The sequence below is a fragment of the Lepidochelys kempii genome, chromosome 12, assembly GCF_965140285.1.
Source record: "Lepidochelys kempii isolate rLepKem1 chromosome 12, rLepKem1.hap1, whole genome shotgun sequence".
Classification (NCBI taxonomy): Eukaryota; Metazoa; Chordata; order Testudines; family Cheloniidae; genus Lepidochelys; species Lepidochelys kempii.
Window position 1 is genome coordinate 18,986,756 of NC_136391.1, and position 15,719 is coordinate 19,002,474.

The window sequence follows — 15,719 nt, forward strand, 5'->3', positions numbered from 1 at the left end:
TATATCAGGAAACAATGGGACTCAGGCATGGAGGCGGGGAAAAGTGGCAACCAAAGGGTGATTGGGTTAGAGCCTCCCTGTAGGAGCATGCAAATAGCCCAGCTGGGATCCCTCAGCTGTAGGGTTGGAAACACATGGGAGATGAACAGCAGCACTGCTTCTGGCTTCATGCCACAGGTAGCTGCAGATATACCCAGGTGCAGAGCAGCTGAGAAGCAGCCCTGTGAGGGGCTAGTAGTATTAGTGGACTCACTGGCTCCTCTCCTGTGTGCAAGGCTAGGGCACCTGCCTGACATGGATAGTTCCTCCTCAGGAGGAAGAGCACTATTGGAACAGGTATGGAGTAGAGATGGTCTTTCTCAGCAGGTCCCTGAACTGCAGAAGCAGATGTCCAAAAAGCTGGATGTACTAGAATATGTTGTGAACCCCAACACCAAGTAGCAGTGGAGTGCTTAGCAGACAAAGGTGGACTATCAGACACCATATCCCTCTTTACTGAGAAGGATATAGGGGACATAGGCGTTGAAGACAGGGGACCATATGCAGGAATTGACAGGCCACTTGGAGCCCATTTATCAAAAGCGGTTAAGAAAAAAATTAGAAATATGTGGACGCATTCACCCTTCTATTTCAAGAAGCGGGGAGGGGGGGGGGGAGCGGGTGAGATGCTGATGAAAAAACAGAAGGAAAATAAACCTCAGCAAACTCAAGGTAGCTAGGACTCTGGATAATTAGACTCCAGCCTTTTCTATATATGCAAGTGGACTATGCAAAAGGAACAGACACCAATATACTCCCAGCCTTCTCAAACCCATGGACATCATATCAAGGGCAAATGCCACATAGGAATGGGATAGCTGTGACATGATGAGGAGTTTAGATTTAGGGTATTAGAAGGGCCATATTTGCTATGGGGTAAGAATGACCAAGGCTTGTGGATGGAATGCATGATCCCATGCCATCCAGCCCAGCATGCTTATATAGACAGTGAGTTACCAGTAGCAAAATCACAGGCATCAAAAGGGGATATTAGTTTTAATGTCTGTTCTGCCATTAATGAAATGAAGTGTCTTTGTTCCTATTGGAAACACCAAGCATGCATGTAAGAGAAGTGGAAGCCAACATGGTGGCCCCTCTCCCCCTTGTAACTGGAGCAGAGGAAAGGCCAATCATAGTAGACAAAATAGCAGGTCATCAATGGTACTTCACCTGGAGTGGCAGGAAGCAGCAGCAGTACTGGAAAATGCTGCAACCAGGCATGCATTATAAATCAATAATGCACACTTTGAAGTATCATACAGTTTAATTAAAATGAAACAAAAAGCTAGACAGTTTGCTGCAACATAAGTATGCTTGAGTCCGGTTGTCAGCAAATAAGGAATTGCATTAAAAAAAAAATAAAAAAAAGAACAGCATAGATAAGTCATTAATGCAAAATCTCTTACTTTGACAAGTTCCTGTTGAGCCCATATCTGAATAGGCTCCACCTGCTGGGGAGTCTGAGTCTGGATTCCATATGTGTTCAGAAAAACTTGCAGGCTATAAAACAAAATAAATGCAGGGATTAATCACAGTATAACTACAGTCTGATTTTGTAATGGCTGTGGTAGCAATTACTGAAGAAGCAAAAACATGAATATCACATCAATTTAAATCTGAATTAATATTCTCACTCCTGCTTCTTTGAAAACCTGTGCCAGACTGTAGATCTCGGTCACATTCAATTCTTTCTTAAAATACAAATTCTTAATAAAAGTAAATGTCTTACCGTTGACTTTCTGCTATCAGGGCCACATGGACCACCAAATCATTTTCTAGAGGCCCCTAAAATCAATAACAGCAAACAAATACTTTTATTAACACAGTTAACCAAGAACAGTTTGTTATCTCAACAAGAAACAAGAACAATATTAACAGTATTTAAACAGTTCATAGATACGATCGGCATCAACTCACTGTATTGCTGCTTCTCCCTGCTCTCAACTGTCTGTTAATCAATTTAACTGTGTAGACAGGGTAATGGAACACCATAGAACTAAAAGCCATAAATCTCACAACTAAGTGAGTGGCTGTACTGTCAATGGTATTTTGAATGATGCATGTTGGAGAGATAGGGACCAATTCTTCTTTTGCCACCATTTACATTTTTGTAATGGAAAAAAGACAAATCATGTAAGAGATTTATTTAAAAATTGTTATATATGGTAAAAATCCTTCAGTATGTATCCCAGAAAAAATGCAAGGTTATATTATTGATGTTTTTGGTATTTTCCCCTTATACCTACTATATCATAGTATTATTTTGATATACTGCATAGACTTTGTAAAGAATTAATCACACAACCGACTGTATAACTGATAGCCTTCATAAAAAAACAACCAAAAAACAAAATGCACACACACACATGACATGCAAGCTAATAGCATTAATATTTTTAATCTGAAGTATTTTTGACTGGACAGTTGCTAACTGTATTGTTGTATGAAAGATATAATGTACATTTCTAAAGGGTGACAATATTTCTAATGTTATGATTAATTAGGTTATTAAGAACAAAATAAATGACAGTATTTTGGTCAGAAAAAAGACATGCAAACAGTATTGAATTAAACAGATGGGTAAAATTTTGACCGCACTAAAATCAGTGACTGGGGCCGGGATTTAACTGGCAACATGCTTCACTGGCTAAGATGTAAAATGTCTGCATTACTCTCATTCATTTCCTTGATAGTATTCAATGCACTCTGTATACATACTCTGATTTTTGGGGGGAGGAGAGAAGGAAGAGGGAAGGGGAAGTGCTATGGTGTATCCAGCAGAAGCAACTACAGTGTTATTTCCAAGATGGTTCTCTCTAACAGCACAGTTTTAGCTGTAAAAACCCCTGACTTGGAATTTTAATTTTAACAATGTAAAGAAAAACTGCAGAATTTGCAGAGCAAAAATTAAGTTAAAATTATGTTAACTTTTTTAAATGTCTACATCCAAAATGTACCATAATTTCTTTCCATTGTAAGTCTTTAAAGTAAAAAGACAAGTTCAGGCATTTATGACTCCTCCAAACCAAATCGCACTTGCTGTATTCAGAAAAGCAAATCTTGAGGTCCTAAAAAATACATGAATAATAACTTCTACTAGAGGTTGCAGAAGCACTATAACCTACATTTTTTAAGCACACAAACCAGATTTTTTTCCCTCAATATAAGTATCACAATATGGGAGCCAGAATGACCTGTTGGAAATTCAAGTGACATAAGACTTTGATAACAAAACAGTGTCCTCAACAACAGGGAGTTCTTATTGACTTAACACTGTTTGTAAAGGTATTAAAAACAGACAAAATTACTTTATGTCAGGACAGTATAATAAACCACTACAAACTTTACCTCAGAATTAGAATTAGGAAGTTTCTTTGCTGCTCTATGTCTATTAATATCATGTAAGAGATTGAGGTTGTCTGACTATTGCAATTGAGACTATTTGAAATGAAAGTCTGGAGAAAGATCTTTGGATAAGCATTCTATGTCAAGTTATTATGTTTAGATTTGTATATAGCAGACAGAAGGAAGAAAGCAGGTTCTAACTAGAATTCTTTATTTCCAAATGACAGTGTATTTAAGTTGGTTGAGTAATTAGATTCTTGCCACTCAAAGAAACAGGTAAAATAATTTTTAGCTATAAAATTTTAGTACAGACTCTAGAAAATAATGTCTGGGACAAAAAAGGGAGTTTATTAAAAATAAACTGCAGATCCCTTATTTCTCGTGTCAATCTATTTACTGGTATGCAGGATTTCATGGATTACTGCACCTGATGAAGTACTTTATCAAAAGGTAGATGCAGCAATCTTTTTCTAAGTGACTTACTGCTTCAGTTATTTTTATATTAGAGGACCTGGCTGTGTGAAACTTAAGACTTTCAAAAAATACTGCAAGAAACTCAATATAGTGCATTTAACTAGCATTCTGCTATGTATGAAGCAGAAAGCAAATGTCTTTGCCTTTCACTGTGTCAAGGTCTGGGAGACAATATAAATTTACAGAATGTGCCACGCCATACTGTAAACACTGTTAGAATATTCAGTTAGAAGATGAATGAAATAAAGCCATTTATCAGTCCCCAGAAATTATAGTGCGCTCTCTCTCTCTATATATATATTTCATTAATATATTTATTATTTCATTCATCTTCTAACTGAATATTCTAACAGTGTTTACAGTATGCTGTGGCACATTCTAGATCTATAACTTTATATTGTCTCCCAGACCTTGACACAGTGAAAGGCAAAGACATTTGCTTTCTGCTTCATACATAGTAGAATGCTAGTTAAATGCACTATATTGAGTTTATATATAGATATATAGATACAGCATTAACTACCTATATTCAATCAAAGCTGAATGCAGTGGATGTCACCATGACCCTATATTCATACCCTACACACCACTGTAATAATCTTTGCACAAAATATACCTTGTAAGGTATCATTTGAAAACAAATAACTTGCTGATCAAGAATATCATGGTGAAACATATGTAGCAACTATGTAAAGTTATGAACATCAGCTGAAATTAAGTCTGAAATGCGTTTACCAGATCAGTAAACCAGTTTCTTGAAGACAAAGGACAAGCTGACACCTCTAGCCAGGTGTCAAAGTTGATGAACAATCGCCTATCATGTGGCCATTCTCTGGCAAGGAAGGGGGGCAGGAACAAACAGATTTGCATCTCAGCAAACAACAACCTGGAACCTCTTTAATCACCATGCTCTTTGTCTCTGTCCTCACAGCAGGAATGAATTTTGTCTAGGGGTAACCCTCAGGAAAAGGGGTCAGTACTGCAAAAAGTACTGAATTAAACAGATGGCTTTATTAGAGAAAGTTTTGGAACAAATTGATGAACTAAAGAGTAAAAAGTCACTAGGACCAGATGGTATTCACCCAAGAGTTCTGAAGGAACAAAAGTGTGAAATTGCAGAACTACTAACTGTAGTCTGTAATCTACCATTTAAATCAGCTTCTGTACCAAATGACTGGAGGATAGCTAATGTGACACCAATTTTTAAAAAGGGCTCCAGAGGTGATCCTGGCAAGCCTGACTTCAGTACCAGACAAACTGATTGAAACTACAGTAAAGAACAAAACTGTCAACATATAGTTGAACATAATGTGTTGGGGAAGAGTCAACATGGTTTTCGTAAAGGGAAATCATGCCTTACCAATCTACTGAGTCAGCAGTGTGCCCTTGAGTCAGCAGTGTGCCCTTGTTGCCAAGAAGGCCAATGGCATTTTGGGATGTATAAGTAGGGGCATAGCGAGCAGATCGAGGGACGTGATCGTCCCCCTCTATTCGACATTGGTGAGGCCTCATCTGGAGTACTGTGTCCAGTTTTGGGCCCCACACTACAAGAAGGATGTGGATAAATTGGAAAGAGTCCAGCAAAGGGCAACAAAAATGATTAGAGGTCTGGAACACATGACTTATGAGGAGAGGCTGAGGGAACTGGGATTGTTTAGTCTGCAGAAGAGAAGAATGAAGGGGGATTTGATAGCTGCTTTCAACTACCTGAGAGGTGGTTCCAAAGAGGATGGTTCTAGACTATTCTCAGTGGTAGAAGAGGACAGGACAAGGAGTAATGGTCTCAAGTTGCAGTGGGGGAGGTTTAGGTTGGATATTAGGAAAAACTTTTTCACTAGGAGGGTGGTGAAACACTGGAATGCGTTGCCTAGGGAGGTGGTGGAATCTCCTTCCTTAGAAGTTTTTAAGGTCAGGCTTGACAAAGCCCTGGCTGGGATGATTTAATTGGGGATTCGTCCTGCTTTTGAGCAGGGGGTTGGACTAGATGACCTCCTGAGGTCCCTTCCAACCCTAATATTCTATGATTCTATGATACTAGAATTCTTTGAAGGGGGTCAACAAGCATGTGGAAAGGGGGATCCAGGGGATATAGATTTTCAGAAAGCCTTTGACAAGGTCCATCACCAAAGGTTCTTAAGCAAAGTAAGTCATGATATAAGAGGGAAGGTGGTCTCATGGATTGGTAACTGGTTAAAAGATAGGAAACAAAGGGTTGGAATAAATCATCAGTTTTCACAATGGAGAGAGGTAAATAGTGGTGTCCCTCCCGGGGTCCTATTCAACATATTCATAAACGATCTGGAAAAAGAGGTAAACAGTGAGGTGGCAAAATTTGCAGATGATACAAAACTACTCAAGATAGTTAAGTCCCAGGCAGACTGTGAAGAGCTACAAAAGGATCGCTCAAAACTGGGTGACTTGGCAACAAAATGGCAGATGAAATTCATTGTTGATAAATGCAAAATAATACATATTGCAAAACATAATCCCAACTACACATATAAAATCATGGAGTCTAAATTAGTTACCACCAGTCAAGAAAGATCTTGGGAGTCATTGTGGATAGTTCTCTGAAAACATCCACTTCTTGTGCAGCGGCTGTCGAAAAAGCTAACAGAATGTTGGGAATCATTCAAAAATGGATAGATAATAAGACAGAAAATATCTTATTGCCTCGATATAAATCCATGGTATGCCCACACCTTGAATACTGTGTGCAGATGTGGTCATCCCATCTCAAAAAAGATGTATTGGAATTGGAAAAGGTTCAGAAAAGGGCAACAAAAATGATTAGGGTATAGAAGGAGAGATTAATAAGACTTTTCCGTATGAGGAGAAATTAATAAAACTGGGACTTTTCAGCATGGAGAAGAGACGACTAAGGGGGGATATGGTTGAGGTTTAAAATCGTGACTGGTGTGGAGAAAGTAAATAAAGAAGTGTTATTTACTCCTTTTCATAACATGAACTAGGGGTCACCACAAGAAATTAATAGGTAGCAGGAACAAAAGGAAGTATTTTTTCACACAACATACAGTCAGCCTGTGGAACTTTTTGCCAGAGGATGTTGTGAAGGTCAAGACTATAACAGGGTTCAAAAAAAGAATTAGATAAATTCATGGAGGATAGGTCCATCAATAGCTATTAGCCAAGATGGGCAGGGATGGTGGCCCTAGCCTCTGTTTGCCAGAAGCTGGGAATTTTGCAACAGGGCATGGATCACTTGATGATTACCTATTCTGTTCATTCCCTCTGGTGCACCTGGCATTGGCCACTGTCGGAAGCCAGGATACTGGGCTAGATGAACCTTTGGTCTGACCCAGTATGGCTGTTCTTATGTTATAAATACATATCAAAGGGTGATAACTGTAAAAATGAGGGGCAAAAACACCCCAAGTTATCTCTACCTAGCCATCCCTCTCTTTCACCTAAGACAACAAAAGAAACAGCCCTTGGACATTGGGAGCAGATCGTGGCCTGATAATTTTGTCAGCAATGTTACTGGAAACATGTGGTAAGGAATTTCACCTTGAATCAAGTATGGTTTATTAAGTTTGAGTATTAGGAAGCATTTTATCTTAATTTCTCTTGTAACCATTCCTGACTTTAATGCCTTAGACTTGTACTCACTTAAAACCTATCTCCTTGTAGTTAAATCAATTTGTTTTATTCTTTAATCAAAACTAATCCAGTGTTGTGAACTGTGTGGGTAACTCCATTTAGGATAGCAAACTGTTGTATACTGATCCCCTTAGAGGGGCAACAGACCTAACATATCTGGAGTGTTTAGGAGAGGGCTAGACAGCGCAGAAAACATATTTTGATGAAAAATCCAGAACAGGGAGTGTGTTGGGGTCACCCAGCACATGGCAACCCAGACTGGTAGAAGCCAGAGCTGTGACTGATGTATGGCTAGCAGGCTGCAGCTATCCACAGATACCCAGGGTGTTATCTGGAAGGCTGTTTGTGAGCTGTCCAGGTGGGAGCTACAGCAGCAAAGCACTGTGAGGCACCCAAGTTCACAGGGCAGGGGTAACAGCCCCTTACTGGTGTGGATTGCACCCCAGAATGTCATAGTCAGTACTTGGACAGTGCTAAACAATTTATGCCCAATACACCTCTACCCCAATATAACGCGGTCCTTGGGAGACAAAAAATCTCACCATGTTATAGGTGAGACCGCGTTATATCAAACATGCTTTGGCCCCCCCGTTCCTTGTTACCTGAATGCCCCCTCTAGAGACCTCCATCCCTAATCACCCCCAGGACCCCACCCCCTACCCAATGCCCCTGCTCCCTATCCCCTGATGCTCCGACCTCTATCCACACCCCTCACCCCCTGACAGGCACTCACCGGCAGTAGCGGGAAGTGACGTAATGTGGCCCCAGCTCACACTACTCCACCATCTCCCAGCCACTGGTGAGTACGGGGAAGTTGGGGAAAGGCCCCAGACCGCTCCGCTTTCCTTGCCTCAGCCCCAGCCCCAGCCGTGTCGCTGGGGGCGGGGTTGGGGAAAGGTCCCGCACTCACCTGTGGTGGGAAGCAGAGTGCTGCGGCTGGGAGCTGGTGGAGTAGAGCGGGCTGGGGCCAGGCTGCTCCGCTTCTGCCGCTGCCAGTAAGTGCTGCGGGGATCCCTTCCCCCAAACCCCATTCCCCGAGCGACACGGCTGGGGCGAGGGAAGCAGAGTGGGCTGACCCCAGCCCCTAGCTAAGTCCCGGGCCACTCTGGGGTTGTGGGGCCCCCAAAAGTGCCCCCCCAGCTCTCCCCTCCCAGACCCTGGGGGGGAGAAGCCCCTGAGACCCTCTGCCCCTTATCCAACCCCTCAGTCCCGGCCCGGCCCGGCACCCTTGACACGCTGCTCAGAGCAGCGTGTCGGAACTTTATCGCGTTGTATGCGAACCCGCATTATATCGGGTCATGTTATATCAGGGAAGAGGCGTACTTTTGGCAATTTTGCTGGTGCAAGCTTGCAGAAGTGTCTCAAACTAAAAATATATATAACATCTAGTTTTTTTTAACATAGCATTGAATATTTTGAACAATCATAGTAAAGCTAAAAGGAAACAGGAACATGCCTAAGATTATAGCTTCCCCAACTATAGTCAGAAACAGGAAGAAAAGATTTATGGAAGTCAAATTTAGTTTTGGTATTCAAGATATATAGTTATGATAAAGATTCAATGCAAAGCTTGCACTACAGATAACATTTACAGTGGAGGCAAGACCAGAGAAATACAGGGAGTTAAGTGTATTTGGTTTTGGTGTATAGAACATACCTTAAATACAATAGTCAGATGCTCTGTGACAAATACTGTATATATCACTTATTGGATGGAGGAAAAATGATCCACAAAGGCAAAAGAATGCTATTTGCATTTGTTTGAGGTAGAACATGGCTTTAAAATGACTACTTAGCATTTAAAAGGGTCAGTGAAACTCTTACTTTTTTTAAATTATTCAGGATATGCCACAGATCCAGAAAATTTCACACCAAGACCACTCATGTCTGCAGTGAAATTTTAAGATAATAGATGCTATTAGAAAATAAATGCACAGTACTCTGAGCATCTCTCTACAAGGATTAACTGCTAACCTAGATGGAATATTGAAAAAAATTTCTGTAACATGGATACTTATTTTTTAACCTATCAAATTAGATATGCCACATCCTAAAATGCTTTACATAATTAAAAACAAACAAACAAAAACACCCTTGTCTTATCCTCTAGCCATTCCCTAACTCTCAAATAACTACATGGTCAAAGTCAATGGAGTTATACCATTGGTGAATTAGGCTTACAATTTTTGGTTTGTTCACTGTTTCAACAGCTCTCTAGATCTGGCCAGTATAATGGAGAAGTCACTCCAATGTTATAAAAGTGAGGGTGGTATAAACAAACAAACATAATCCAGATTCTGTTTATCTTGGAAATCCTTGTCTATCTATCTTTAGTGTAATCTGTGCTGATTCTTTATAGAGAATTACCTACAACACTGAAAATAAAATTAACCAGTGATTTATGCAAGAAGTGACGTTTTGAATACCCTCTCCCAAATATTAATAATGGCAGCTTCAGTCTCCAAATCAAAAGATCAACATCCCAAATTTAAAAAAAAAAGTATTCTAGCTGTATTTGTTCAGGTTAGAGAACCTCAGTAATTAAAAACAACGAGGAGTCCTTGAGGCAATTTTTAAAAGTGGAAATTCTTCAACAAAAAAATTTCAAAACCACACTCCAATGAGAAACTGCAGAACTGGAATTAATTTGCAAACTGGACACCACCAAATTAGGTCTGAATAAAGACTGGGAGTGGATGGATCACTACAAAAAGTAATTTTCCCTCTGCTGATACTCACACCTTCTTGTCAACTGTTGGAAATGGGTGACCTTGATTGCATTGGCCTCGTGAGCACTACTAAAGTAATTTTCCCTCCCTTGGTATTCACCCCATTTGTCAACTGTTGAAAACAGGCCACATCCACCTTAATTGAATTGGCTCGTTAGCACTGACCCCCCACTTCGTAAGGCAACTCCCATCTTTTCATGTGCTATAATATATATTCTGCTTACTGTATTTTTCACTCCACGCATCTGATGAAGTGGGTTTTAGCCCACGAAACCTTCTGCCCAAATGAATTTGTTGGTCTCCAATGTGCCACAAGGACTCCTCTTTGTTTTTGTTGATACACACTAACACAGCTACCACTCTGAAACCTGTCAGTAATTAAAGTTTTGCACATACTCTTGATCAGTAACTCAATTGCTCACACTAGGTCAGTGGAATCAGGTTTTCATTTTTGAATTTTACAGCAAACAAAATAAACAAAACAGTAAAATATCAGCTTTCATATCCTGCAAAGGGGAAACCTTGACATGACAGTTCCTTAATACATCTTTTCTCACTAGAATCTGGTCCATCTCATTCACTAAAATCCCAAAATGAAAAATAATAATCAACACTCGGTTGCAACAAATTTGGTCCAGCAGGAACAAAAGGGGACCAAACAAGGTTTTGCAAAAAGATAACAATTACTTAAGAAGAGTTATTGACCACCTACATTATACCTATTAAAAAACTACAGTGCACATGAGTGAAAAAAATATATATATAATTAAAAAGAAAAGGAGCACTTGTGGCACCTTAGAGACTAACCAATTTATTTGAGCATAAGCTTTCGTGAGCTACAGCTCACACACCAGGCCTCCATGGTCCCATTCCAGTATGCATCTGATGAAGTAAGCTGTAGCTCACGAAAGCCTATGCTCGAATAAATTGGTTAGTCTCTAAGGTGCCACAAGTACTCCTTTTCTTTTTGCGAATACAGACTAACACGGCTGTGACTCTGAAACCATATATAATTAAGTTAAATTATCTATTGGGAAATGAAGTCCAACAGAGAACACTAAATAATGATCAGATGTCACTACAAAGCAAAATATGAGGTTTACATGAAAATATTAGCACAAACCAGAATGGCTTAGATTGTGGTGTCATTCTTGTTTCTACTTTGGAACATAAAGTAAAAATCCTTGTTTGTGTAGTGGACTAATTCTATATTGATGATTTCACATTATGTTATATAAACAGACCTTTTGCTGCAATACAAAATAAAAAAAAGTTTCGGGATTAATTAGGAGAGCAATCTACTACTGTTTTTCTACGTACACTAATTGAATTATTTTATTATGTTTTTGTACTGAAGCACTTTAACACAGTCTTTGTCATATTGCTCATTATGCTCCACAAGCATTCTGTAACATACAAGACTGTTGTTTTGTTCTTACAGGTTTTGTAAGCTTTAAGATGAGTGATTTAGCTTTAGCTATAACAACTAATGCCTTCCATCTAGATAATACTCCATTTACAAAGCAATCCTTTATAAATCACTTAACCAGACCATATTTTTATATACTACTTAACATATTGTAGGTCTTAAACAACAAAGAATCTTCAGAGACTAAACTTTCATGCTACAACTTAAAATAAGTGATCCTAATACAGAGTTTATCTGCAATACAGTGCTAATTCTTGGACCTAAGGGAAAAGTGTGTTTTGAGAATTTAATAAAATTTTGCTTTCAGTTCCTCAAATAAGAGTAATTTGTGCTCATTAGGCTTCATTTGTACATCTTGCTAGCTAAAGGACAGCCAACATTTTTCACTACATTAGTGCTCCTTTAAAAAGAGTGTCACATTTAATGTAATTTACTATCTAGGTATTATGATGTATTCTAAACAAATTTTCAGCAAAAGAAAGCAGAAAAGAAGTCTATGAATTTTGACTCAAAATGTGAGACACATAGTATAGAGCACTGAATTATGTACCAACTTTGTTACGCTAGTGAACTGGAAGGAAGAGCTCCTTCAGTACACTAAACACACATTTGTTTATCATTATTCAACAAGCAAAGGCTAAATGTGGTTCAAACACATAAGTAGTAGATGTGGGATAAATACAAATACCTCCAAAATATCAGGCATCTATTGAAGTGTAAGATGTGAAAAAAAATTGAATATTTAAGTCTCATTTATTTATTAATTTGTGATTTTAGTTGTTTTATTACTAAAGGGAAAAATAAACCAATACCTAAGTATTTTAAGACATGCTATAAGGAATTAATCTTAATTATCCAGTAAACTCTTCTGCTTTCATTGAGTTTTTTCTTCATATTTCTTTATTTGGAGTTAGCAGCAGTAACACAGACTAACATACATATGTTTTTGTGCCATGCTGGATCTTAATACTGATTGTAAAAAGTCCAGGATGTTAAAAGAGATCAGATGCTGGTAGATTATGGATGTTGTCACATTTCAAATGATTTTGCCTCAGAACAGACTAGAAACATGGTGGCAATTTTTAAGACAGTTGACATCCAGTGTCTCTTTCCTGAGAACTAGCCAGACTGTCACAATATGGCAATGCTCCAACAAGTAAAAAATAATATGATCACTTCAGAAATAGTTACGGCATCCCAGTGACGTCCAGTATGCTGGATTTGGTACAGTGAGGATCAAACCCTTTGTTTTTGAAGATGGAAATGTTTACTTTTGCTAGAAGAATCTTATCTGAGTATGAAGAGTGGTGAACAGATAAATTACCACGGTGAAATTAAGGACAATTAAATGGACACTCTTCAAGGGGGTTATGAGGGTTAACTAATCTCTTGAAGCAGGGATCTGTAGAGGCAATTATTGGAGAAAAGAAAATAATTCACCCGTAATTGTAGTTCTCACAGTATATTTCCCCTTTGCAATTCCATGGTCATCCTAGTCTCCCTTCCCAATTATTTGGGGTCCTGCACTGGTATTTCAAATATTTTTGAAATTCAAATAATTTCCCGATGTTTATTTCCCCTCCCCCTTTTGTTCCTCACACGTTCTTGTCAACTGCTGGAAATGGCCCATCTTGATTATCACTACAAAAGGTTTTTTTTCTCTCCTGCTGGTTATAGCTCACCTTAACTGATCACTCTCCTTATAGTGTGCACGGTAACACCCATTGTTTCATGTTCTCTGTGTATATAAAATCATCCTACTGTATTTTCCACTGCATGCATCCGATGAAGTGGGCTGTAGCACACAAAAGCTTATGTTCAAATAAATTTGTTAGTCTCTAAGGTGCCACAAGTACTCCTTTTCTTTTTGAGAAAAAAAATTGGGTCTGCAGCCTTTTGTATAGCCTTTCACTGAAAGTTTGTATCCATCAGAGGATATGAGCATGAACCACATGGTCACTGTTTTCTAGGTGGTTCCAGAGCTGCAGCACAGATAATCACCATTTTCAAGAGGGAGCCTCTGCAGAAGTAGTATATAGTGATCAGCACTGAAATTTTAATATTTACCCACAGGTATTCACAAAATTGTATCTGAGACAATTCAGTAGTTCCCTGCATTTAGACCACTGCACTCGAACTGCAGTTATAAAGTAGCCTGTCTCTTGATAGACGTGTTTCCAAGATACTATACACAAAGCAAGTTCATATAGATAGCAATTAGAGTTGTCTCGTCTATCTAAATCTTTGTGGAACAAGATTTAGGTCTGATTAAGTTGTTTTATTGCAAATGGAATAATAATTAATAAAATTGCTCTATTTTTTAAAACTGAATTTGGGTTGATTGATTTTGTTTCAGTAACCCTAAGTTGCCAAATGCTCTGAAATAGCTGTCTTTTTAAAAAAAGAGAATGAAATAATTTAATGCATTTTTTTAATTGTGGAGAAAAGGAACAAGGCATTATAAGGAAAGAAGCTGGTTTTGGTTTTTGAAGACATAAGTAAGTTAAATGTGTTGTATTCTAGTTTCATATTCCATTTTTACCACAAAGTGAGTACTAAATAGACTTGCACACTGATTTTGCATAAATTGAGCTAAATTCGATAAAAATGGCATAATCAAATATTAAGATTAACTGTTTGAGTAGATGTGAAATACAGAACAGAAAAGCCAATAAGAAAAATATTGAGCAAAAAAGAAAGAAAGAAGGGGAACCAACAATCGGAGGTGACGCCGGGGGGGGGGAAGAGGGGGCATGCAGAGTTAACTGCCCCCCTCCCCCCAATTTCAGAGAGTACAGAGATGCCCTTGCAGGGCTTGCTCTGCTCCGTCTGCTGGTGCGGGAGGGAGGATTTGTCCTTCTCCTGCTGTGTCTCTTGATCACCCACCCCTGGCACTTCCAGCTCCACTGGGCCCAGGTGGGAAGCTGAAGGGACAGTACAGAGCCGCTTCTAATGCTGGCTGACTCTGCTCAGGGTCGCAGTCTGTGAGAGACACAGTGCTGGGGAGGTGGTGGCACCCATAACAAAAGGTGGTGCTACCAGCCTGCCTGTAATAGGCACAATGTCATTTACAGTACTGCTAGTATGAGCAATTCCCGAGGACTGAATGGGAACACAAGAATTACCATATTGGATGAGAACAATGGACCACCTAATTTAGTATCTCATCTCTAACAGCATACAGTAACAGATGCTTCAGAGGAGGAGCAAGAAACTCTGTAATGGAATAACTTGGTCAATGGGGAAGTTTCTTCCCAATCCCAGTCAATGGTTACATTTTTGCCTCCATGCATAACAGTTTATATCCTCTATTCTTTTTTATCCTACCAAAAATAACTGTGGATGCTCTTATTATCTATACAATTACCTAATCTTTCAATCTTACTTGGCTCGTGAACTAAATCTCTCTTGTGGCACTGAGTTCCACAGGCTAATTATGAAATTCCCGTTATCAATTTTAAAATTTTGCTTTTCATTTTCATTGATGTTTCCTTGTTCTTCTATTTCACATTTCTCAAAATACGAGTGCCTAATTCACCTTCTTCGTATCATTCATTATGGTACGTCCCATCATTAAATTAAAATCATACAGGATTCTAGTTGAGAAAAAGAAACACATACTGCATCTCTGATAATCAAAGTCCTTAGGGAAGAATCTGTTTCTCCCTACACATCTGGAAAATTAACACAGATTTCCTGCTAAGTCATGCAATATGTTCCACTGGTTTGTAGAGCAAATCCTTTCTAGATTTTCAATACTGTTCATCTATGATCATCAGAAGATATTGGTCTCAAGAACCAAGTTGTTTACAAGGGAAATGAACAAAAGAACAACTAAAAAAGACAGGTTTCAGAGTAACAGCCGTGTTAGTCTGTATTCGCAAAAAGAAAAGGAGTACTTGTGGCACCTTAGAGACTAACCAATTTATTTGAGCATAAGCTTTCGTGAGCTACAGCTCACTTCATTGGATGCATACCGTGGAAACTGCAGAAGACATTATATACACAGAGACCATGAAACAATACCTCCTCCCACCCCACTCTCCTGCTGGTAATAGCTTATCTAAAGTGATCACTCTCCT

At 39.0% G+C, this 15,719-nt stretch overlaps 1 protein-coding gene across 6 annotated transcripts in view; it reads right to left on the reverse strand.

Moving 5' to 3' along the window:
• PHKB (phosphorylase kinase regulatory subunit beta) overlaps nucleotides 1-15,719 on the reverse strand; it is a 209,795-nt gene that overhangs the window by 48,298 nt on the left and 145,778 nt on the right. For all 6 annotated transcript variants that reach the window (XM_073307739.2, XM_073307737.2, XM_073307738.2 and 3 more), the window contains 2 exons: nucleotides 1,769-1,824; nucleotides 1,446-1,539 (listed from right to left, as the gene is read on the reverse strand). In XM_073307739.2, the coding sequence (XP_073163840.1) occupies nucleotides 1,446-1,539; nucleotides 1,769-1,824 (150 nt within the window). The remainder of the gene's footprint in view (nucleotides 1-1,445; nucleotides 1,540-1,768; nucleotides 1,825-15,719) is intronic.